This window comes from Mauremys reevesii, linkage group 1, assembly GCF_016161935.1.
Source record: "Mauremys reevesii isolate NIE-2019 linkage group 1, ASM1616193v1, whole genome shotgun sequence".
NCBI lineage: Eukaryota > Metazoa > Chordata > Testudines > Geoemydidae > Mauremys > Mauremys reevesii.
This window is the reverse complement of record NC_052623.1, coordinates 20986100-21011728: the sequence shown is the minus strand read 5'-3', so window position 1 is coordinate 21011728 and position 25629 is coordinate 20986100. Positions and strand designations below refer to the sequence as shown.

Genomic DNA, 25629 nt, shown 5'->3' with positions numbered 1-25629 from the left:
ACTTGGTAAAAGTAATGAAGTTTTAGTAATATGAGACTTCACTGCGGCACTCGGGTATTATATCTTAGCTTGTTCCCCACCTCCCAGCAGATATTTTTGTGTATATGTGGATTATAAATTGTGCATATTGGTGCTGTTCGACTAGACGCCGAGAGAATATCATAGTAAACATATATAGTTAATGCTGTAGCAGCAAGGAGAGACTCTTAAAAGCTAAATTGGATGGAAACCCTAGCATATTTTAGAGTCACTTTAGCTTGGTTTAGCATCTTCCATAAAATGCTGTTTGGGTATTAATGCTGTCACAGTTGAAGGAATAATCATTGCAAACTCAAAGAATTTAGATGCACAATTTTTAACGAGTTTGTCTCCATTGACTCTAAATTAGCTTCTCCTTTTTCAGTTGGCGGATCCCTACATTTGCTGCTCTTCTTACTGTCTTCTAATCCAGTTGCTGTGAAGTTTTGTAGATTTTATGCAAAGCTCGGTTTATATTGGAATGTTCATGATTCTTTTGTCTAGCTCCAAAGTCATGAGACTTAAGAAAACAATATTAAACTAAAGTGATTGATATGATTTATGTCAGTATAAGAACCCTCAGTATAGCATTGATTAGAAACATGCATCCTGAACCTACGAGCATTTGTAACTGAGTGCTGGGCTTGCTCCCTTGAACAGTTCCTTTGCCTTCAGTGAGACTACCGCCAGTAGGAAGCACCGTGTTCAGTAGGGTAACTCACTGGCAAAGATGTCACATCCCTCTCTAATGGCTGGCCACTAGAGGACAACAGCCTAATACTGTTACCAGCAAGTGGAGTTATACAGTAACTCATCACTTAACACTGTAGGTCTGTTCCTGAAAAATGCAACTTTAAGTGAAACGATGTTAAGCGAATCCAATTTCCCCATAAGAATTAATGTAAATGGGGGGGATGAAGTTCCAGGGAATTTTTTTTTTTGCCAGACAAAAGGCTTTATATACATTTTAAACAAGCAATTTAATACAGGCACTGTACTATGGTTGGGAGGTGCCCCCGCCTTACCCCACCCAGGCACAGCCCACTGGCACTGGAGATGACACCGGCAAGGAGGCTGAAGGTGCTGTAGGCACGGAGAAGCACGTTGCACAGCAGTGGCAGCTTCCCCTACTCTGCAAGCACCATGGGCGGGGGGCTCAACCCTTTAGCCCACCCACTCCCCCCTTTCCCCCAAGATCCCATCCTTGACCTGCCTCTTGTCACCCCCACCTCCTCCCCCTTTACTTCCCACGTTGTGTCCTCGCTCCTTCCCCCTCCCTTCTAAACGCTGCAAGCCAGCTGATTGCCCTGGGCAGGTGGTAAGGGAAGGAGGGGGACCCTGCACGCTGAGTCCTTGTTCCTCCCTGCTGCCTGGGCAATCAGCTGGCTTGCTGCATTCAGGAGGGAGGGGGAGCCTGCACACCGAGTCCTCTCTCCTCCCCCCTCCCTCCTGCCCCCAAAACGCCGCAAGTCAGCTGATTGCCACCGTCAGGAGGGAGGGGGGAGGCAAGCCGAGTCCTCACTCCTCCCTCCTGCCCGGGGCAATCAGCTGGCCCGCAGCGTTTAGAAGAGAGGGGAGGGAGAGGGAGCCTGCGCGCAAAGTCCTCACTCCTCCCCCCTCCCTTCTGCCCCCAAAACGCCACAAGCCAGCTGATTGCCGTGGGCAGGAGGCGGGGGAGGAGGGGGAAGGCGTTGATCTGCGGGGTCTGCCGGCGGGCGGGAGGCGCTGTGGGAAGGGGGAGCATAGGGAGGCTGCCAGCTGTGGAGAAAGCAGCCAAACAATGTAAGAGTGGAGCATTGCAACAACTTTAAATGAGCATGTTCCCTAATTGATCAGCAGCATAACAATGAAACAACGTTAACTGGGACGACTTAAAGTGAGGAGTTACTGTATTCATTTAACTCAAATGACAATGGCTGTACTGTGAGGCTAAAAGTCCCATTTTCCGAACCTGCTTCAGGCCCATGCAAGGAGTCATTACATGTCCAGAATCAGCCTATAATTTCCATATGCTCAGCGCTAGATTTAGTGTAGGGTGCTGCTGGGATGTGTAAATTATACCTCCTTGCCGTGTGTCCCAGAGTAGTGCTGCTGCTCTCTTCTCTCATGCTTTTAAATCTACTGTGAATTCCATAGGAGCCCTGCCAGCAGAGTTGCGGAGGGACCGCACTGAATCCAGGCATCCCTCTCAGTGCTGATTAAGCCAGCTCCTAGCCAACACCACCCAGTCTTTGGGCACTGCCGTTCCCCTGGGCACCCCTTTCCCAGTGGGCAGGGAGCCGCATCTGCTTTCCACTGTCACAACATCCCTTTGCCTTGCAGACTTTCCACCTCAAGCTCTTCTTGCCCCACTTTTCCCTCAGGGACTCTGTGCAGAGACTGAGTGTAACCCTTAGTGTATAGATCACATCACATTCTGGCTGCACTTAAAATGCCTGTTTATCAGTCTGATATCTTTTATTAAATAGATCCAAACAGTAGTTTTACAAACAATCGTGGCTAACATGTTTTTTAGTGTTGAAAACTGCATGCCTCCCTGTGAGATTTATACTTTTGGGGATGGAGTTAAATGAACGAGTGCTCATGAAAGATGCCCGCCATGGAAAGTGAAGTGTGCTGTTATCAGAGCAGGCACATTATTGGCAGCAATAATAACTTGGGTTCCATATCCTCTTACTCACCCCCTCACTGTTTGGTCCACTATGTATTCTGTGATATTGTTAGCCTGTGTTCCATCTTCATCTTACACTCGCACAGCTAAAAAAATGATTGTCAAATTACAGTTTGTCTAAAAATAATGAAAACTTGGACAGAGGGCTCAGGGTTAATGGTCACTGATTTGAACCTGGTCCAGGTTGGTAGTGACTGAAAGACTTTTAAACTCTCGTGGTTCACTGATCAGTGTGAAATATTGGCAGGAGCTGAGTTCTAAGTGAGCAAGGGCCACTCAACATTTAGCATCAGTGTTGGAAGTCTCAACAAGGATGCTAAATACTGAAAAAGAATGGAGACTGGTAGCCTTTCTGTTGTTGAAAGGTGGTCTCCCCATTTCAAGGCTGAAGCATTTTGGCTCAGACTCTTTATCTTGGTTACGCCACGGGAATTCAAGGTGACTCCGTTGTAGTCAGTGGCGTTACTCCAGGTTTACGCCACTTTGAGATCAGAGGGAAGCTTGAGTCTAATCTGAATTTTGTGGCCCAGGCCCATCCTCTGAACAGATTCCTTTGCAGCAGAAAGCTGATTAATAATGCAGTTGCCTGTGGTTCTGTTGCTGCTTATATGCAATTTGAATTATTGCTAAGTACCCGACAAATGTTCTTTTTATTTATTGTGCCTGTGATTTAATATGTTAATCGTTCCCTCCAATTTCATCTTCTACATTCTGGGGCGGGAGGAGTGAGACTTAGATGAGGGATGAAGATTTTCTTGAGTGGGAGGTGTGTGTGTGTGTGTGCGCGCTTCTGCTGCCAGTTCTGGCTCCCCTTTCTACTTTGACTTCTGCAGCTGACAGTTGAAACCCTACCCTGCCATTCTGTTAGCTCAAACGGAATGAAAGCCAAGGGAGAGTTTCAAGTGTGGTAGCAAAAGAGGAGCCTGCGTTGACAGCAGCAGCAGCAATAAAGGCAGCTTGCTTGGTCTGGCGTAGAACTGGCAGGGTAACAGCATTTCCCCATTCACTGAAATGCTGAGGATTATTTGCTGAGTGAGATCATTTAAATTAGAAACACTTGGCTCCATCTGAGTGTCCTGGGTTATGTCTATAAACAGAACGTATCACTGAGATGAGTTTCTAGAAAAACTAAGAATACATTTATTTAAAACAGGCATTTATTTAAAAAGATCAGAGATTTAAGGGATACTAAGCAAAGATAATAGAAACAGAAAATGTTTACAAATAAAACTAAAAGTATAACATGCTTTCTAGTGACTAGAACTTAACTGCAGTCCTTATCTAAGGCAGATTCTCACCTAAAGCCACCCTTCAGTGTCACCAATCCATGTGGCTGTGGATATGCCAGTTATGGATACAAAAATTGCTTTCCTTTTTGTTCCCTCAGTGATGCATAACCACAATGTCTTTTCCCCCTTCTTCTGCTAGTCCAGTAAACCTTTGAAAAATATTCTTACTGTTTGTTCCCAAGAGCGTTGGCACCATGTCCCCTTTTCTCATCCCCTTGCTCATTTTCTTTTCCTGTTGCCTGCAGATGCAGATATAATTCCCATTGTCTATGACTTACCCTGCTTCATTTACAGTCAGTACCAAGGCAGACAATCATTCCTTTGTCTGGGGCAAACTTGTTCACCAACCTATCTGCTTTCCTGGTTTGAGCATATTTGTAGTACATACCTACAACTTTGTAATTGTTACCCATACATATATCACGCAGTGATTATGGTGGCCAGTATGATTTAAGTTTTCATTTGATACCTTACACAACATTCTTTATCGATAAATACTATGACAGCAATGTGTTGGGTGTAGTGAGTTTGTCCAGCTAAGAGTTGGCTGACACAGAGAAGTGAACCACCGAAAGAGCCTCTGTGTCACATGGGGCTATGGCTGGCATGGAATAAGTACTCTGACCGGTCTGTCAATGGCATTTTGCAGAAATAAAGATTGTCTCTGACATGGAAGGATACCTCTATCTCTCCAGCCTTGAAGGAATTTTTAGGTACCGTACTGAGGTCTTGTAGCATAAATACCTAACCTATTTCAGAGGGGTAGCTGTGTTAGTCTGTGTCAGCAAAACAACATGGAGTCCTTGTGGCACCTTAGAGACTAACACATTTATTTGGGCATAAGCTTTCATGGGCTAGAGCCCATTTCATCAGATGCATGGAGCGAAAAATACTATAATATATATTCTGCACCTACCATAGTATTCAAATACTTCTGTGAAGGGAGCCATATAAATACTTAGGTTAATTCGAAGGAGAGAATTTAATAGCGTTGAGTAACCAAAACCCATTGGTTAGTGTAACAAAGGCTATCTGTGTGCACACACCATGGTAGTCAGCAGGAACTGAACCCGAGGCCTTTATGAGAGAGAGAGAGAGAGAGAGAGATGCTGTGATAATTAGTAGGATCCTCTACTAAAGAGAGAGGTGATCGTGTGCACGAATGCAACGTACCACATAAGGGGCTTGTACAGCAGTGGCACCAGCCTCTTCCTGGTGCGGGGTGGCTGAGCTGGGCTAGACAGAAAATCGGGGGGGCTGCGCTATACATATTAATCACCTCCCCACACACACAGCCAGCACAAAAGTCCTCTTTAACCTCCAAGCCCTGGGTTCAGAGTTGGGGAGGGGTAAGACTGGGGGTGCTGTGACCGGGGCTCCTGCTGCTCGTCACAGCTGGGCTGGGGAGGGCTGAGACTTCCTCTTCCCCTGCGTAGACCTGCTCCCAGGGCCAGATCAGACTAGGGTCACCACATCTGAAATACAAAAATACCGGTCCCTCTCCTTCCCCCCCAAGGCAAGCCTGCCACAATCCCAACCACAAGACAACTCTGCAACACCCCACCCCCTTCAGCAGCCACTTATAGTATCTAGACTAGAGAGAGAACACATGTAGATAAGATTGATAACATCCTTTTCGTACTTAAGCTGCAGAAGAGCTAACATTGCAGCATCTTTAGCTGGAAACTTTTACCATTAGATATCCCAGTGTATTGTGGTGATAATGCAGATCTTTAGATCCACATTAAAAAAACCCAAACCTGGCAGATTAATTTATTTTTCTGGCAACTGGCAAATCCATAAAAAACTGGCAAGGCTGGTCAAATACCAGGCAGGGAGTAACCCAAGTCAGACCCACTGCAGGAAACTCCTCCCCACCCCCGCTTCCTGCCCCTGTCGCTCCCCAGTCACGGGGAGAGGGTCACTATACGGGGAACTCCCACCCCCCATTCGCCCAGGGTGCCATTTTCCCTAAGGCTCACCCTGGACATCGTCAACATTCAGAGCTGGCTGATTGGAGAGCAGCGGCTGCTGGCTGGGTGCCCAGCTTTGAAGGCAGCAGAAGCAAGGGTGGGAATACCATACCATGCCATCCTTACTTCAGGGTAACATCTGACCTTTGCATGGGGAGGGATGACTATGGGGGGACTAAGGAAAAATTTGGGGTAGCTATAGCCCCTGCAAGCCCCTCCTAACACTGCCATTGGGCAGGGACCTTGTTATATAGAGTCTAAGACTGGAAGGGATCGTTGTGGTGGTAGTCTGACTTCCTGCATAACACAGGTCATAGAACTTCGCCCAGTTATTCCTGCATCAAGACCAATATGAACTAGATCGTGTTTTTAAAAGACATTCGGTCTTGATTTAAAGACTTAACTCAACCATTGCAATACCTTACCAAGGGATTTGGTGAATTACCTTTTAGTGCTAAATAAATAATAAAACTAGCAGTGGAGCCAAACTGCAACCAGTAGCTATAATCTAATGGATGGGGGGACGCGTGCCCGTGCACACACAGAACATGTAATGTAGAAAGCATTAACAGGTTTTAGAATGGTGCAAGAGTGAGTTAAGGGTGAGGGATGGTGAGACACAACTACATTGGTTTCTGCTTTGCTAGAATTTTCATTAAAATGTTGAATCCTTTTCTCTTTATATGAAATTAGTTCACTTGTAAACTCTGGGTTTGGGATCATGTACTGATGGTGGTGAACTGACTGACTTATTGGTGAACTGTGTATAGCGCTTAAATACTACAACATCTGGCTCTATATTAAAGGCTTGGTATTTACCTTCCATTTTATAATCTACATTTTGTTGTCCATCCTCCCACAACTGTGAGAAGCATCAGAGAGGTAGCCATGTTAGTCTGGTTCTGAAAAAGCAGCAAAGAATCCTGTGGCACCTTATAGACTAACAGACGTTTTGCAGCATGATCTTTCGTGGGTGAAATTGCCACTCTTGCATCCGACGAAGTGAGTATTCTTTGCTGCTTTGTGAGAAGCATGTGTGTCCTTCTTGTCCATCCCCCCACAGCTCCAGGTGGCATTCTGGGCTCTTTTCCCTAAGGTGCCATACAGCCTCATCATCCTCCCAGCGCAGGAATATGCTTGAATGTTGATGGAGATTAAAATGGCCCAGTGAGTGTATCCTTCCTGTGTTGATATCAGGCCAGCAAATTCCATGTGATGATTCACTGGGATTCTTGAAATAAGGGCATGACACATCTGGAGGGAATAAGAAGGGCCATACTGGGTCAGACCAAAGGTCCATCAAGCCCTGCATCCTGTCTTCCAACAGTGGCCAATGACAGGTGCCCCAGAGGGAATGAACAGAACAGGTAATCATCAAGTGATACATCCCCTGTTGCCCATTCTCAGCTTCTGGCAACCAGAGGCTAGGGACACCATCCCTGCCCATCCTGGCTAATAGCCATTGATGGACCTATCCTCCATGAACTTATCTAGTTCTTTTTTGAACCCTGTTATAGTCTTGGCCTTCACAACATCCTCTGGCAAGGAGTTCCACAGGTAGACTACGTGTTGTGTGAAAAAATACTTAGTTTTGTTTGTTTTAAACCCGCTGCCTATTAATTTCATTGGGTGACCCCTAGTTTGTGTGTTTTGAATCTCCTCTACTTATAGCATCCCAGCACGGTATGTGTCACAGCAGTACAATGTTTGCCCCTTTCCCTCCCCTCCTCCCCCACTTCTTAGTTGTAGGAACAATTGGTCTTATAAGGAAGAAGGCAACTTTAATGTGTGTGTACTTGTTCACTAGGATCAGTTATACTGTTGTGGATCAGAGTATAACAGGAATGTTGACACAGAGGTAAAATGCGTAACCGGGCTGATCGTAATCAGCATAACAGTTAAGACTTCTTTGTTTTGGAATCTGGTCAAGATGACCAATAGTCATGGTAACAGTGGGAAAACAGTGCTTCAGAACCAATTAAAATTTTGTACTTGTTGAGAGAATAACTGTTAGGCTAATCTTTTTTTAGTATAGTTTATTTCATCTAGAAGTTATAATGACTAATTCTCAGCTATCGTCTTCCCAGACTGCATGAATTATAGATGGCTCTTTTGAGTTTCATGCTGGCTCCAGCAATCAGTATGTACTGGGCATAGTTATGTTTATGGCATCTACTTTAGGGTAAGTTTCAGGTATAATACTGGCTTTTCCCTCATTGCTTTCTCTTTAGCAATTACTTTTGCTAAAGGAAAATACTACAAGAAAATATAATCCAGCCTGATGTTCAGTGGTGGGAACATCAACATAAAATGACTTGGCTTTCCAAAGGAAAACATTATTTGCACAGCATAAATGTTTAGTGTAGACTTTCTATTAGACGGTCTTATTTTGTTTTTAATTAGGACAAAGCTATTACTTTTTATTTATATTAGAATAGAGCCTAGAGAGGCTCCATTTGAGATCAGAACTACACTGTGCTAGGCCCTTTAGACACACAGTAAGAGACAGACCCTGACCCAAACAGCGTAAGTTTTAAAACTAGGGGTAAGGTCCAAACCAAACTCCCAGATCCAAACACCCCCAAAGTTTAGGAAAGTTCCTCTCCAGATGTGAACTTTGTGATTTGGGCCCATAGCTGCTTAAAACAAACCGGGAAAAATTACAAATCTGCCTAGGTAATTTTAGATGTAGGGTTTTCGGAAACCATTCTTATGCACCTGTTAAATTCTGCTCTTAGGAAGAACAGCATATCAAATCTGTGTTGGAGAGGTGGTCCGTTGGATCCAGGGCCAGCTCCAGGGTTTTTGCCACCCCAAGCAGCAAAAAAAAAAAAAAAAAAAAAAAAAGTCACGATCTGCGGGAGCTCTACCACCATCGCTTCAGTCTTTGGCAGCAATTCGGCAGCTGGTCCTTCGCTCCAAGAGGGAGTGAGGGACCCACCGCTGAATTGGAGCCGGATGTGCCGCCCCTTCCCCGTGGCCGCCCCAAGTACCTGCTTGCTGGGCTGGTGCCTGGAGCCGGCCCTGGTTGGATCACCTCCTCTCCCATTCATAATTATTCATGTGGATAGGACATATACATTCAGTGAGCGTATTTATATTGGACCACTGGGATCACTTACTTAGGCTGATAACTGATTTGGAAAGGTAAAAAGAGTACAGACACTACCTGTATTCTGAACTCATGGCAGACAAAAGTTTCTTACTATTCTTAGTCTATACCACAGTGTATTTTCAGGACTGCTGTGTGATGAACCATATGGTTCTTCTGACATTTTTAATGCCCCAGAGTGACCACAGAAACAATAGCTTTAGACAGTGGAGATACCTTTGTTGTGGTGACTGTGGGATTTGGTCTGAGTGCTGGTATTTTAATATATGGGAATTGAGTAAATTGTATCTGTATTTAAGGGCTTGTCTACACTGGCACTTTACAGCACTGCAACTTTCTGGCTCAAGGGTGTGAAAAAACACCCCCCTGAGTGCTGCAACTTTCAGCTCTGTAAAGTGCCAGTGTAGACAGTGCACCAGTGCTGGGAGCTATTCCCCTTGTGGAGGTGGTTTTTATTTATTTATTTTTTTTAGAGTGCTGGGAGCTCCCAGCTCTCTGCCGCGACTACACAAGCCATGTTAAAGCACTGCCTCGCCTTACAAGTGAAGACATGCCCTAAGATGCATCCCTTATCTAACTTCAGATGAAAGGTTCATTTGCTGGGTAATTACATTTCTATTGTTAGTCTTGCCATTGAAAGGTAAAGTCAGTTTCTCGTGGAGTGTTCTGTCATTGCAAACAGAACAATCATAGTGTTGTGAAAAGTAAGGGAAATTAGGTTGATTGATGTTACTTTGACTGGCTTTTGCAATCTGGGTTGCTTAGAGCAGAGATTATTCAGTGACTCACTTTGGTGTAATTGAGCTCTGACAACTGTGGTGGTTTGCTGAAAGCAGCTACTTGCTGGAACTACTGGAATTCAAGCAGAATGCAAATAAAACAGCTCCTTTATATTTAAAGAAGGAAAGGGCAGTGAGTCGGCTACATATTATCATGGTAAGAAAATAATTTGCATGGATGCTGCACTTTGATGGGGAGAATGCCACCTTCTGGTACATTCAGAATAACTCAGGCATGGATCAGCATTCACATCGCACTCCCTGTCAGTACCCAGCCCGGGCCAGGGAAGTTAATGCTCCAACCAGCAGACCAAATTCGGTGATGAATCCTGGTCACCTGCCACCCAAGGCACGGTGCACATATGCTAAGAAGATGCAAATCGGGATGCTCCACTTGAGGCTCCTACCTATCCTGCAAAACCTGAGCTTAGCGGGATTTTGACAATAGTGTACGTTTAGAATTGCTGTCCCATTGTCAGTGGTCTGTATTTTAATCCCTGGACTTTGTTTGGGTTTTCTTTCTGTTTCAGGCAAGTAAACATCCCAGGCTGGTGTCCCAAAGTTCTGTGAAAACACCATGTCAGGTGCATGCATGTGGAACATGGCTGCTAGGACTGGGCTGCTGGAACCTGCAGGGCTTTCCCAGGAAGTTCCTGGAGAAGCCATGGAGGAGACTGGGGCCTTCAATCCTGAAACAAACCCCGTAGACCTGTAGTTTGGAGTGTTCTCCCCCTCCCCACCCATGAAATGTTGTGGGGAGGAAGGAAGCTGACCATACGCATTGTGTGCACTGGTTGGGGGAGCAGGGGAATTGTAGATTTTAATACCACAATCCTAGATCTTGTGTGGTGCAATCCTGAGGAAGGGTTTGGGTGGCTTGAGTGGGAGGAGGAATCCACTGTGTGTTGCTTAGGTGAGAGCTGCAAATCTGAGTTCTCAAATAGGTGTGCAGAACTGGTATCCACTGTTGAGCTGTGTCACTTTCTGGGGGCGTGTGTAAAGTGAGTGAGCATTTTCTGATCACCCGAGTTTCCCCTCATTTAATCAAATAGCCATAACTGGCACTCCTATTGCCCCTTCCCTCCGAGGATCTTAATGTACTTTCATCTGCCGGTGAGGAAGGGGGTATTGTCCCCATTTTATAGATGAGGAAACTGAAGCACGTGTAAATGAAGTGGCCTTTCCAGGGTTTCACAGCAGTTGAGTGGCAGAACTGGAAATAAAACCTAGGAGTTCTGTCTCCTGGTCTGAGGCATTAGCCACAAGCCCTTCCCCTATTTTTATCTAAATTGTTCTCTCCTTCCTTTCCCTCTCTTCACCACTGTCTCCCTCCTTGCCACCCTGTGGTCCTTCTTCCTCACTGTTTCCACCAGCCCTGTCCCCTCAATGGTCTGTTCTCTCCCCACAGAGCTCTCCTCAGTTTCCTATTTCTTTTGGTCACTGTGCTGGTCCTGCATCTCTTCCAATGTGGCAGGAGATGGGTGAGTGAGGGGTTCAGCTGGTGTCTCCCTGTTTCCTGGCAGTGTGCTGCAGTAAGACACAGCAAGGGAGAGGGAGTCAGTGGGGAGGTAGGTTTTTTTTTTGCCTGCCTGCACACCAGGCCAGGTACTAGTTCCTAGTAGCCAGGAGGCTGAAGTGCAGGGGAAAGCGTGATCATTTCTCCCCCGCTCCCCCCTCCCCCAAAACAAAACAAAACACTGCCTGACCTGGGATGGGTGGGAAAGAGGCAGCAGTGACAAAATGACTATCGCTCCCGAGGACTGGCATTAGGCAAGTGTGCAGCTGTTGACATTAACTTCCCTATTTCTCTTCCTGCTGCTGTCTTTGTCTAGCAGCCTCCTGGTAACTTGCTTCCTCCTGATCATAGGTGTGTGAATGCAAGGAACACAGGGCTTCTTTAGTGACTCTGCCTGGCAGCCTGTGCTTGTTCCTTTCTCTGTTTCAGTTGGATCCAGATGAGCTGCTAATTTTATAGGCACCAGTGATGCTGCTGTATGCAAGACAGCTCCGTATAAACGTGGTCTCGGGTGTATTCATGTCAAACAGGATATTTACCCACCAATGGCTGTCAAAGTTACTGGTGCGTTTTAGTTTGTACCAAAAAAAATCTCCCAAACTTCTTATGCAGCTCCTGGTCTCTGCATCTCCAGCTGTCAGCTTTGTTTTTGCTCTTGCTCATTTTCACACTGGGGAATGGCAGGGGGCTGATGACCAGTGACCTGAATAATGGAGGAGGCAGGAGGTAGATGCCAGAACACGCCCAGACAAGTGGAAAGCTGAATTGCCTCAACTGGCTGTCAAAAATTACCCCCTGACATTCAAATCAATGTCCCAAATGAGAATCTTTAAACAAATTTCATTTCTAGGACACTGACTCCAGCTAGGCTTGTGTGGAGTCACCACTTCTAAGTTAAATATGTTAGGTGAGGCGTAATAACCTGCCTGTGCTGTGGTTTGGCTTTCTTAGGTTCCAGTTCTGCAATCAGCACCCAGAAGTCTCATTGATTTCAGTGGCCAAAGTGTCTCTATTTTAACTGTCCAGCAGGAGGTACTCAAAATCAATGGCCACTCTGGAAAACTTAAGTCTAGGGCCTGATTTGCAGATATAGAAAGCACGTGTATCTCTGGAAATTAGGACCTTAGGGACTTTCTTGAAAGTGTCCCTCAGGCTCTGCTGTGACTGCCAGACTAATCAATGAAGTTCTGCTTTGATACTTTAAAGCCCCCTGCTGGAATGTGGCCTTCTTAGGCTATGTCTAAACCAGGGGTCGGCAACTTTTCAGAAGTGCTGTGCCAAGTCTTCATTTATTCACTCTAATTTAAGGTTTCGTGGGCCAATAATACATTTTAACATTTTAAAACGGTCTCTTTCTATAAGGCTATAATATAGAACTAAACTATTGTTGTATGTAAAGTAAAAAAGGTTTTTAAAATATTTAAGATGCTTCATTTAAAATTAAATTAAAATGCAGAGCCCCCCGGACCGATGGCCAGGACCTGGGCAGTGTGAGTGTCACTGAAAATCAGCTCGGCACGTGTGCCATAGTTGCCTACCCCTGGTCTAAACTATAGCTTATGTTGGCATAATTTATGTCGCTCAGAGGTGTGAATAAACCACCCCCCAGAGCGATGCAAGTTACACCTGCATAAGTGCTGGAGTGGCAGCCTATGTCGGTGGGAGTGCTTCTCCCGGCATCAACATCACTATTGCTGGTTGCGGGGGTTGGAGTGACTCAGCCAACGGGCGAGCTCTCTTCTGAACGTCTGCACTAACAGTGCTATAGCAGCGCCGCTGTAAGCTCTGTCATGTAGCCATAGCCTCTGTCTGGGTCACACTAGCTGTGTCTCTGCATGGATTCTTCTTGTGTCGGAGCAACTCAGAGATTTGGAAGTTGTAAATTAACTTTGCTCTGATTTTATGTTATCACTTTTTGGAGCTGGGCTTTTCCTAGTGACAGAACCTGCTACCAAATAAAAGGACTCAAATCAGGAGGTGTTTTTTTTTATTTGGTTGGTTGGTTGGTTGTGAAATTTGGAAAGTTATCTGGTTATTCTGAGGAATAGGATTGGTTTGTTTTACAGCTAGAGTTGGTCACACATTGTTTGAATTTTTAATGAAAAATTCCAGCATTTTTCAACAAGTTCTCTGTGCAGTTGGGCTGTATAAAGATTGCTTTTGCTCTCGCTTGGTGAGAGGAATGACTTAATTGTGCTGCTAATGGGTTATTCTGCAAGTACAGTAGCTTCTTTGTTTAAATCTTCATTTTAAGGATGATTTACATGAAGAGGTACTGTGTGCTTGTGGAGGATCCAGTTTTATTTTACCAGCTCAATGAAATGAAATACCCCTAAAAAAGCTGGGCATGATGGTCAGTAACTCTGAAAGAACCTCTGAACTTTGTCTTTGTATGGGAAATAATTAAGAGTCGTGTTCCGAGGGCCAAATCCCGATTGCTAGTGAATAAATGGGAATTTTGGCATCCACTTCAGTGGAACCATGCATTGGCCCCCAGAAGAAATTTTTTATGCAAGTTTGTTATCTGCAGGTAATTAACATAAACTAAAAGACAAAGCTGATGCACAATTTATTTGAAGGATCAATTTGCTACTGTAATTAAAAAATGCATGTCATAAACAGATAGTTAAGGGTTAATGTCTCTTTTACCTGTAAAGGGTTAAGAAGCTCAGTAAACCTGGCTGAGACCTGACCAGAGGACCAATAAGGGGACAAGATACTTTCAAATCTTGGTGGAGGGAAGTCTTTTGTTTGTGCTCTTTGTTTGGGGGTTGTTCGCTCTTGGGACCAAGAGGGACCAGACATCAATCCAGGCTCTCCAAATCTTTCTGAATCAGTCTCTCATGTTTCAAACTTGTAAGTAACAGCCAGGCAAGGCATGTTAGTCTTATTTTTGTTTTCTCAACTTGTAAATGTTCCTTTTTTGCTGAGAGGATTTTACCTCTGTTTGCTGTAACTTTGAACCTAAGGCTAGAGGGGGTTCCTCTGAGCTATATAAATCTGATTACCCTGTAAAGTATTTTCCATCCTGATTTTACAGAGATAATTTTTACCTTTCTTTCTTTAATTAAAAGCTTTCTTTTTAAGAACCTGATTGATTTTTTTATTGTGTTAAGATCAAAGGGGATTGGATCTGGACTCACCAGGAATTGGTGGGGAAGGGAGGGGGGATGGTTAAATTCTCCTTGTGTTAAGATCCAAGGGGTTGGATCGGTGTTCACCGGGAACTTGGTGAAAAAGCCTCTCAAGGCTGCCCAGGGAGGAGAAGGTTTTGGGGGGACAGAAAGTGATCCAGACACTGAAATTTCTGGATGGTGGCAGTGTTACCAGATCTAAGCTAGTAATTAAGCTTAGAAGTGTTCATGCAGGTCCCCACATCTGTACCCTAAAGTTCAGAGTGGGGGAGGAACCTTGACAATGCAAAAAAGTGATTATTTCTTTTTCCTGGTCCTAGTAACAGCTTCTTTTGCTGAAGATGTCTAATAATGGTGTTGAAGCCGAAGACAAGCCTCCAGCCCCTCCAATGAGAAATACCAGCACTATGATTGGATCTGGAAGCAAAGACATTGGGACTTTAAACCATGGCTCAAAACCTTTGCCTCCCAACCCTGAAGAAAAGAAAAAGAGAGACCGATTTTACCGATCTATATTGCCAGGAGATAAAAGTACAGTATTTTGATCTTCTCTATAGTTTCTTCTTTCCATGTTGCTGGGGAATGATGTTAATGATTCTTTAGAATTTAGAGGATGGTTCACAAGGTCTAATACTTCACATAACTTTTTTTGTCCATAATGGGAATATGGGCTGCCTGTGGTGGCTAGCTGGGTATCTGCTTTCCTAATAATTAATGCCATTCCCCTCACAAGCTCCCCATTCCTTCTCATAATCTGTTGATTGTTAAAGTGTGTGTGTGTGTGTGTGTTTCTGTGAGATCTGTGACTACCAGTTTTCAGGGACATAGACACTGTAATGTCTCTGTTCTCAGGGCCTGTCACAGCTGCTTTTCCAAAGTTCAGTGAGGTTTGTTTGGTTTTTTTGGGTTTTTTTTGGCCTTAGTTTTTGCAGCCATTGTGGATGGGCCTCCTGAAGGAGCCCTGCTGGCCTTCTGCGTTGGTGAAACTGAAAGCAGGCTGGAAGAGTGCAAGTATGTCTAAAAGACCATTTCCCATTTCTTTACCAGTCCTGTCACATGTTGCTATGTGGTCAATAGCCCTGAAGAGCTTAATGTCTAAGATGAGTCTTTGTCATCCTATTCTATTTCAGAATTTTGGATGCGACATTGTCCACTGCTAAAAATAATCTAGCCCTATAACTTCTTGTACATTAATTTGTATTGAATGAATTCTTTCAGCTATAATAAGTAATGTAACAGGCAAGATGGGAATAAGGGACAGAACTGATGTACTGTACATGCAATTTTAATTTCTACTATTAGTATATTTTGAAGGTTGTACATTTATCACATGAATCAGTTGCAATGATGCAAGAAATTCTCTAGTCCTTAGTCTGTGCTGCTTCCTTTTATATCTCTCTTTAATCTGTTTGTAAGGAACCCATCTCTGTGATGTATTTATCTCCCTTTTTCAGTCTCTTTTTAAGGATTCATAGTGCCCATTGCCATGGTAGTTGGGTGCTAAATAAATAAGATATTTCTCTAATTTTTGTATCTACATTCTCAACTGTTTCATTAAGGAGTCAGGCTCCTAAATTCTTGCTAGATGGAAAGGACTAATCCTAGTTCTGTGGCCTAAGAGTAACTTCATTGCTGTTTATACTGTTTAACCTGCTCTGGGAAGCAGACAGACAGTTTCATATCTATTATAGTGCCAATCTCCAGTAAGAGCGTAGGTATGTTAAGGATGCGAGATGCTATTAAACATGAATGCAAAGCACTTGATTAAAAGTGAGTCGGGTAGCATTGTGGAATTCTGGCCTCATTGCTGGGTAGTACAGTTTCTGACATAATTCCCATGTTTGACTATAGACTTAACAGTGAGGTGGCCTCATGCCTAGACATGCTGATCCACAGCTTCATTGTCTTCAGTGAGAGTTGTGGGTGCTCAACATCTCTCTGGAGATATTAGTTAGTTGGAAAGACTATTATTGTCTTGGAGTTCTCAAGCGAGGATTTTGAGTTAGCAAGCCCCCTTGTATTGAGAGAGAATTATTGTCTTCATCTGAGGAACTCATACCCAGCGTCTGGCACATTACAGAAAAAACTTGCTAGTTTATAAAAGGTTCACTGTGAGAATGCAATCATGGACACTCACTGACATTTTTTGAGCATACATTTCAGTTTACTTTTATTCCTCAGAACCTTACAGTTTAATGGGGCATTAATGGAAATAAAGTAATCAACAATAGATGGGTGCTTCTAGGAAGACTGTTTTTCTTTTGAAACTCCTAAAGAGTTTTCTCTTGTCCTCTATGTGCCATTACAAGGCCCAGGGTAAAATATCCATAAAGACTATAAAGTGGGATTAAAGTGTAGAGCAAGGCTGGCAGGTCCTTTAAATCTAATCCTTTTTAGCTTATACCTCATTCTGTGATATACAGTATCAGTGAAAAGCAATTATAGTGTTAATATTTTAATGCATTTATGCTTTGAGATCTGTTTCTCCGATCTGATCAAGCTCATATGTGCTTAGAATCAGAAAGCCTGTTTAAGTATTTGAGTGCCTGTTTATTTAAACCAGGTCTTGAAGTAGTTATTCTTATTTTTACCACTTCCAAAGGGGCTCTACTGGACAAATAGAAACATGTGGGGCTTGATTCTAATCTTGCTCGCATCAGTTAGGAATAGCAGAGATTAAGTGAGATTAGAATGAGGTCCTTGGTGGTTGCCCCAAAGAGTTTACAATAAAGTTTGTGACGTGCCATGCCGTGACGTCAATGGTGGGGTTGACAAGCAGTAGGAAGCAGGTGCTTTGAGGAAAGACCAATGTTACAGCCATAAGATCACATGGTTACTCACTTCAGTTACGTGGGCATCAAAAGAATCATGAGATTGCCAACAAAGATTACAATTCACGTCCACATGTATATAAAGCATAATCATTTTTACTATAATGAGCAAATGCGGCTTTATCTCCGGTTTAATCTCTGCATGAGAGCTGGATATTGAGAGAACTATGAATCTTTAATGCAGTAGATGCAATTAAATTATTTAATTCATTATTGAAAACAGTGTTTACCAGTCAGTGTAACTGAGGCTTATCCAAGCTACCAGCCCTGTTTATTGAGGCTTCTTCTTGAATATGCATTTTCATATTTAATATGAATTTGAAAGCAGTAGCTGCAATCAGTGGAGCAAAGCTTGACTTGCTCATTATGCTGTTTGAAAATGGATGTTGGAGATGTTGGTTAGTGAAAAGTTGTATCCTTCCAGATGCAGAATTTAAGTGTTTAGCAGGATATCCTGATGTTCAGTAGATCAAAATATAGAAGTCAAAAAGTTCTGTGCCTTGAATTCTGGACAGTAAATGTTCTAACATTCTTTAATGCTCTAGTAGTTCACACATCCATTTCAGTTGTCTTAGAGTTCCTGAGCCACCTTGATCTATTGGCTTTCTCAGCATCCCTTTGTCTCACTTTTCTTCTCCCAGGCTGCAGCTTTCAGCTTCCTTTGTATTCCTGCCAATTGCAGCTGCTAGTCCCCTCTTTGGTTGGTCTGCATGCTGCAGATGCTCAACATCTGCTAACCAGAAGATGCTTCTGGTTCCTCCTAGCTTCTCTCTCTGTGTGGGATCCTCTAGTGTTCCATCTACTCTTCTCTCATTCCTCTCTTTTCCAAAGCTGTCACTATTTAACATTCTCTCCACTTAAACTGAAAAAAACCTAAGGACTTAATGTTGTTTTAGAAAGACCTTTAAGGCTATGTACCCTTATCCTGCTCTGTTACACAGTACATGGTAAATCTGGAGTAACTCCATTAACCTCTATAATGTTACTTTGGATTTTTATGGATATAATTGAGAGCAGAATCTGGTCTTATGAACATAGTATTCAAATAAGACTTCCCGGTTAAACTTGGAAAACGCAATACATGTTTGCCATATAATGGGTTAAAATGGTGGCTTTTAGGATAGGTGGGTATCTTTAAAACCTCCATTTTGGTGATATGAATGCTTTGGGGAACAATGTCTGTCTATATAGCTGGGTAGCATTTGTTTTGCAGTTGACAAGACAGCAGCTGGAAAACATAAACTACATGGGACATTTGTGTGCAGACTCGTCACCCTCTCTGGGCTCTGTGTGGCCTACACATGCAAATATCAAGAATATCAAATATGGTTGTCCCATAACCTTAAATCTTTATCAGTGTGCAGTCAGAATCTTTTTCACATTGCCACAGATCATATGTTTTTTGTTGTGGATTTGGTTGCAGAGGTTGTACTGTGAACTGCCATGGAAGTATTCTTTGTTCTTGATGTTCTCTCTCTCTCTCTCATATGCAGCCAATAAAAAGAAGGAGAAAGAACGCCCAGAAATTTCCCTCCCTTCAGATTTTGAACACACAATTCATGTTGGATTTGATGCTGTCACAGGAGAATTCACGGTAAGTGATTCTGGGGGGGAAGGAGGATTACACAGTTGTTTATCATTAGTGGAGCTGGGACATATTCATCCTTCATAAAGTAATGCCAGAAGGGACCATTATGATCATCTTGTCCGATTGCCAGCATAACATGGGCCAAAGAATCCCACCCAGTTTAATTCATGTGTAGAGTACTCCTGGGGGAATTCTGTGTCACTGCGTGGATGCAGAATTCAGGTCCCTCTGCAGATTTCTTTGCTTCCCTGCAGAAAATGACAGCCCGGCATGCGGTGTCCCCTCAGCAGCAGCACCCCCACCCTGCTGAGCATGCCACCCCCACTGCCCCGCCGAGCCGCAACCACCTTTACCTGGACCCCTCTGCAGAGTCTCATTCCCCCAGCACCTGGAACCCCCTAATGAGCCCTTGTGCATCTGCTGCCCACACCCAGATTGCTCCACACAGAACCCTCTCAACCCACACTGAGCCCCTCCACACTTGGATCCCGCTGGGTTGAGCCTGCCTGCCCACACCTGGTGTACCTGGCACAGAGGGGCAGGGACCCAGGGTGTTTCTGGGGAGGCCTGGCCTTTGCGCTGTGTCAGGGTTAGGTGCAACCTCACCGCCGAGTCCCTGTCCTGGGGCAAGGGCTGCAGGGTGATCTCACATCTCTGTACAGTCAGTGGCCTTTGTTCCCCACTGCCATGCTGGAGCCGCCACATTTATTTATTGACAAATAAAATTTGCAGAATTTTAAAATGTGCACGAATTTTTTGTTTGGTTTTTCTGACACCGAATTCCCTCAGGAGTAGAATCATAGAATATCAGGGTTGGAAGAGACCTTAGGAGGTCATCTAGTCCAACCCCCTCCTCAAAGCAGGACCAACACCAACTAAATCATCCCAGCCAGGGCATTGTCAAGCCGGGCCTTAAAAATCTGTAAGGATTGAACCTGGTTACTGGACGTTTTGCCTGGTTGTCCAACCTGGCACCAATATACTCCAGAAAGATTGTCTGTGGGCCAGTTTTTTACTATCTGTTCTTAGTTGAAGTGGACAGTGAGCCAACTCATTTTGCATTGCTGGGCCAGGGCAACAGAAAAGGTTAATCTGTGCCTGACAGCTATGTCTCACTGAGCTCCAAACCTCTCCTTTAGGAAGCAGCCAGCTCCACACAAACACGCATGCTAGTGCACGGCATGTGCTTTCCTAAAACTAATGGCATCTATTTCGCATTATCCTTTTTATTGATGTGCAGAATATTGAGAGGACAGGGTTATGCTGTAATCTTGCTTACAGTAGTAGTTCGTATGGCTGCCTCTGGGGCTCTCTTGAGCTAACCAAAATGCAACAGTTTGTCACATCTGACTAGCAGATCCACCAATCTATTCTTGAATGTAGACTAGCTGTTGAGGGGGGAGGAGCCATATCTTGAGGCCAATCTGTAAAGTCCCTAACACACTGGTATGAAAAACAATAATACCAAATTATTCAGTGTCTTTTGTGAGCTTGACAAATGTGGTCGCCAAATTTATTTCACTTGTGGCTGAAGCCATGTTTCTCTGTTGAAATTCTGTTTTTAATGACAGGTTTCAGAGTAGCAGCTGTGTTAGTCTGTATCCGCAAAAAGAACAGGAGTACTTGTGGCATCTTAAAGACTAACAAATTTATTTTATCATGAGCTTTCGCGAGCTACAGCTCACTTCTTCGGATGCATAGAATGGAACACACAGACAGGAGATATTTATACATAGACTTTTCCTGTTGTTATGCATACTTCCACCTTTTCATGTTCTCTGTATGTATAAATATCTCCTGTCTGTGTGTTCCATTCTATGCATCCGAAGAAGTGAGCTGTAGCTCACGAAAGCTCATGCTAAAATAAATTTGTTAGTCTTTAAGGTGCCACAAGTACTCCTGTTCTTTTTTCTGTTTTTAATGTTTGGGAGACACTCCATTAGACACATGGTCACAACCAACACTGGGCCAAAATATGGTTTGGTGCCTATCGAAATATTGCGTCACAGTAGCACCAGGAGGCCTGAATCAGGACCAGAGCCCCGATTGTGCTGGGTGCTATGCAAACATGTGGTAAAAGAGCTTACAAACTAAATGACCACTATAGTCCTCTTACAAGTGGATAGTCACATAATAGGAAATTTCTTATATTTCATAGAAGACTTTCCTGAACCAAAACACTGGGTCTGCCTCTTCCTCTTTTGAACTTTGGGAGCTGGATCTGAACGTTGCGATTCAGAGCTATGGGGCTATTCAGAGCCTGCTGATTTCAGTGGAACTCCACATGAGCATGAGAATTCGTCTGCATGGATCGGACGGCAGTATCTGGACTTAGATTTCAAACCTAGGTTGCTGGGCAATGAGAAAGGGTTAATCCAATGAGCCCTCTCACATGCAATGAAAAATCTCTGAAACTGAGTGGCTGAACTAAACGTTTTAAACAACCTTAGGCTGAATGTAGACAGTGCATCCAAGAGTGTGGTGGTAACTGCTTGGAATGTCTCAAACAGGGTATGCCAGAGCAGTGGGCTCGGTTATTGCAGACGTCCAACATCACCAAATCGGAGCAGAAGAAAAATCCCCAGGCTGTGCTCGACGTGCTAGAATTCTACAATTCCAAAAAGACCTCCAACAGTCAGAAGTACATGAGTTTCACAGGTATGTGGTAAATCTCCAATTCTGCATTACTGAGTGTGACTCCCTGATAAGTCCTTGTGTTTTTTTCTTTTAAAAATGAAAATAAACAAACAAATGCCAGAACACCTGGAGAGTTGTTTTTACAAAGGAAATGCGATTTTCTTCTGCTCTGCCAGCAGCCTTGCTCCTTTGAAATCCAGCTTGATTGTCTCCTCTAATTCCTTTGCCAAATGGCTGCAGTTGTGAATGGGGAAGTCTGTAAGCTGGGCAGGTCCCAAAACGCACAGTGCTTTATGGGTTAAAACCAACACATGGAGACTAACAGGCAGATCTGCTCCTAGTCAGAGAGTTTCTTTAGTAAGAGGGCAGCTAAATTCTGCACCAGCTTGTTTCAGGATGGATTTAAGAGGGATGGATTGAGTACACTATGGTGAAGGCGTCTTAAGCGTAGGACCCTAGGATGTAGCTGCAGGGGATTGCATCTTTTTACCCCAGGAAGCAGGGAATTTGTCCCCATTATGGTTGCAGAGTTTTAGATTTCCTGGTTCCTTATCTCACAGGTGGCAACCTGCTTGGGGAACTCGCTAACCTGAGTCACACCTAATTTCCTCCAGAAACTTTTGTTGGCATGCAAGGAACCTGGACAAGTTCCAAGCCATGCATCACTCACAGGTAGCAACCCAAAAAAGTCAGGAATCTTGAAAAATAGCCTCATGTTCTCTTAAACTTAATTGGATTTGAAATGATTAGTGCATTTCTGTGGCAGTGAGGCCGGGGCTGTGGAAGTCGTGGTTCTGGGGCCTCTTTTCAAAACTGGTCAAAGAAGCAAGCAATGTCTTGGAATTTGCAACAGCTTCCCCTGCTGGTGTCTGTGTGCTGAGTGCCTTGGTTTCTTGAGTGCTTCTGCACAGAATTTTGCTCACTGTCATTTTTCACTCTTCTGGAAAAGCCTGGATAAGACCCTGGCTACATGTATTGCACCTACAGTAGGGGCTGGTTTACACAGAGGATCAGAACCTGCTGTTGCTACCAGCTGAGGTCACAGGCTTGTTACCCACCAAATACCCCTGGTGGTGGCTCAGCATCTGAGATGGCTGCATTCCAGTGCTGGGTGAAGTGACACGTATATCTTGGAAAGCATTTCTGAACTTTTCTGAACAAAAGGTGTCACATTAGTAGTAGGACAAAAACATGGAATATCTACATCTGGAACTATACTTTAAGCCTGCTTCACAATACTCTGCCCTTTTTTTTATTTTTTTTAAGTGCGGAGCTGTTCCTGATCATCTGCTAACCTTGCATTCTTCAAAGGCCAAAGATTGAAGAAAAGCACCTTTGAGCATTTCTGAGTTTTCCATTTGTATTAATGGGGCTCAGTATGCTAGTCTGGAGTCCTGTGGCTAAGGCACTGGACTGGACCCAGGAGAACTGGGTTGAATCCCTGGTTCTGCCACAGACTCGCTGTGTGATGCAGGGCAAGTCACTTAAACCCCTTAATCACTCTGTGCCAGGATTCACAATCTGTGAAATGGGGATAATACTTCCTTTCGCCTGCCTTCTGTTTAGCTTGAAAGTTCTTAGGAGCAGTGACTGTCACTGTGGGTTCGTGCAGTGCCTGGCACACTTGGGCAGCAATACAAGTAATTTATAATAATTCCAATTGTATCTGTTCTGTTTTGTTTTCAGATAAATCTGCAGAGGAGTACAGTTCATCAAATACATTGGTGAGCTTTTTGGTTTTTATTAATGTTTCTTTCATAGAATCATAGAATATCAGGATTGGAAGAGACCTCAGGAGGTCATCTAGTCCAACCCCCTGCTCAAAGCGGGACCAACCCCAGCTAAATCATCCCAGCCAGGACTTTGTCAAGCCAGGCCTTAAAAACCTCGTATATTTCTTATATTTTAAGTTTAAAAATGTGCATAAAATAAAACTATAACTATAGAGACATTTTTATACACCTCTACACCGATATAACGCGACCCAATATAACACGAATTCAGATACAACACGGTAAAGCAGTGCTCTGGAGGGGCGGGGCTGCGCACTCCGGTGGATCAAAGCAAGTTCGATATAACGCGGTTTCGCCTATAATGCGGTAAGATTTTTTGGCTCCCGAGGACAGCGTTATATCGAGGTAGAGGTGTATTTAATGTTAACATTCTCTTTCACTTCTAGGCTACCCAAAATGTGGCTAAGCAGCTAAGTTCCCTCAGCTGTGAGCTGCATAGCCATGCAGCTGCCTATTAAGCACTGTTCAGGTGCTTGCGGCTGCAACGGGGAGAGATGCTTCTCTCCCAGCCCTGGACCTGCAGGGGCACCCCCAGCCCAGACAGTACCGAGTTTATCATGGTGCCACGGTGCCGGGCCCATGCTCAGCAGAGGCCCCGCGGCCCGTCGCTCCACTTCACTTGTGCTGCAGCCCAGAGACTGCAGCGCTGGCTCCTGTCCGGCTCCTCCCCTGCGCTCCTCTAGGCCCACGGCTTCTATGCCCCCCCACACCCCTCCCACTTGCTCCTCTCAGCTGGCTGACTGAAGGCTCCCGTCTCACCTCTGTCACCCATCAGCAGGCAGCAGCTGCTGGCTGCCTGCAAGTGATAGTGGGAGGCAGGGGGGCCTAAAGGAACCCACAGCCGCTGCTGCTCCTCCAGGCTGCCGGTGAGGGATGTACTGTGGCCAGGGGAGACATGCCCAGCCCCAACCCAGCCCAAGCCCAGAGCTGCTGCGGGGGGAGAGAGCTGGGGGGAGTCCTCTCTCCCCCGCTGTAGTCCCAGAGCCTCCTCCTTCACTCCAACCTCCTCATCCCCGGCCCCACCCCAGAACCCTCTGCCCCAGTCCCTGAATCCCTCATCCACGACCCCAGCCCAGATCCTGCACCGCCAGCCAGAGCCCTCGCTTCCCCACTCACCCCAAACCTCTGCCTCAGCCCTGAGCCCCTCATCTCCAACCTCACCCCAGAGCCTGCACCCCAACCTGGAGTCCTCACCCCTGCCCCCACACTCCAACCTCTGCCCCAGCCCTGAGCCCTCGCCCACACTCTGAATCCCTCAGCCACACCCCTGCCACATGAATTTTGTTATGTGCACCAATATGAAGGTGATGTGTTACACATCACCTCCATATTGGTGCACATAACAAAATTCATTCCGCACATGCGTGGAAAAATTAGAGGGAACACTGCTAAACAGTATTATTTATCATCTTAACTTTAAAAATGTCTATAAATTGGGGTGTCTGTCATTCTGGCCTACAAGCGTTTCTTTTCCTTTTCCTGTAAACTCTCTGCTATTGAGTTTACTGCTTTATATTCCAAGTGATTTTTGTTAGTGAATATTGCTACCTTCACAGAAACAGATCTATTTCTGGACTCTATATCAGTGAACAGCAGTTTCCCCTATGCAAAATAATCTGGAAAATGAAAGCCAGCCTGCTTTTTATCAGGTATCAATAAATGTCTATGACCTGACTGAATTTAATTATTAGCATGCAAGATCTGATTAGTGAACCACTGTAGATGATTCATTTTATTTCTCAAGATTAATTTGCTCAAAGGTCTTCTCTCTTCTTGACCTGTACTCCAACCATTACAGCACATGTTCAGCACCTCCTTTTACTGAGAAGATACAATTTAAAAGTTTTGCTGTTTGTTGGACATTGGGTATGTGTGTGTGTGCGGTATTTTTGTAAGAAAGCCAACACAAAAGGATTAAACAAAATCATTTACAAAAATATAACCGCTCCATCATCATCTATTTCCTCACTACAATACCTTTTTCTGGCGTGAGTTTGCTGTCGCTTCATCCAGAGGCAGTGCATCCCTATCCAAGTATGTTTGGGTCTGCCTTGTAAAGGAAAAGTAAAACCTGTATTACAAGCTTTTGTAACTGTTTCCTCTTGTAAAAAAATGTCTGTCATTAGTAACTTAAACTGTTTAACTGTGCTAACATCCAATCAAGAAGCAGGAAGCTGTCATCCTGGCAGGCTTTTGATCTGGGGCCTGATTCTGTGAGGTGCTCAGCAGCCTTATCTTACTAATTTTTTTAGTCAGAACCTTCTCAGGTGTAACGTTCAATGCCTTGC

The 25629-nt window shown here is 44.4% G+C and overlaps 1 protein-coding gene across 6 annotated transcripts in view; it reads left to right on the top strand.

The window, feature by feature from the left end:
- The window catches only part of PAK1 (p21 (RAC1) activated kinase 1), a 108789-nt gene that overhangs the window by 43754 nt on the left and 39406 nt on the right, over window positions 1-25629 (top strand). For 4 of the 6 annotated variants that reach the window (XM_039514900.1, XM_039514883.1, XM_039514873.1 and 1 more), the window contains 4 exons: window positions 14813-15023; window positions 18817-18917; window positions 21422-21569; window positions 23235-23272. In XM_039514900.1, coding sequence (XP_039370834.1) covers window positions 14834-15023; window positions 18817-18917; window positions 21422-21569; window positions 23235-23272 — 477 coding nt within the window. In that variant the 5' untranslated portion in view covers window positions 14813-14833. The remainder of the gene's footprint in view (window positions 1-14812; window positions 15024-18816; window positions 18918-21421; window positions 21570-23234; window positions 23273-25629) is intronic. The other 2 variants (XM_039514893.1, XM_039514909.1) reach the window with 1 other exon arrangement.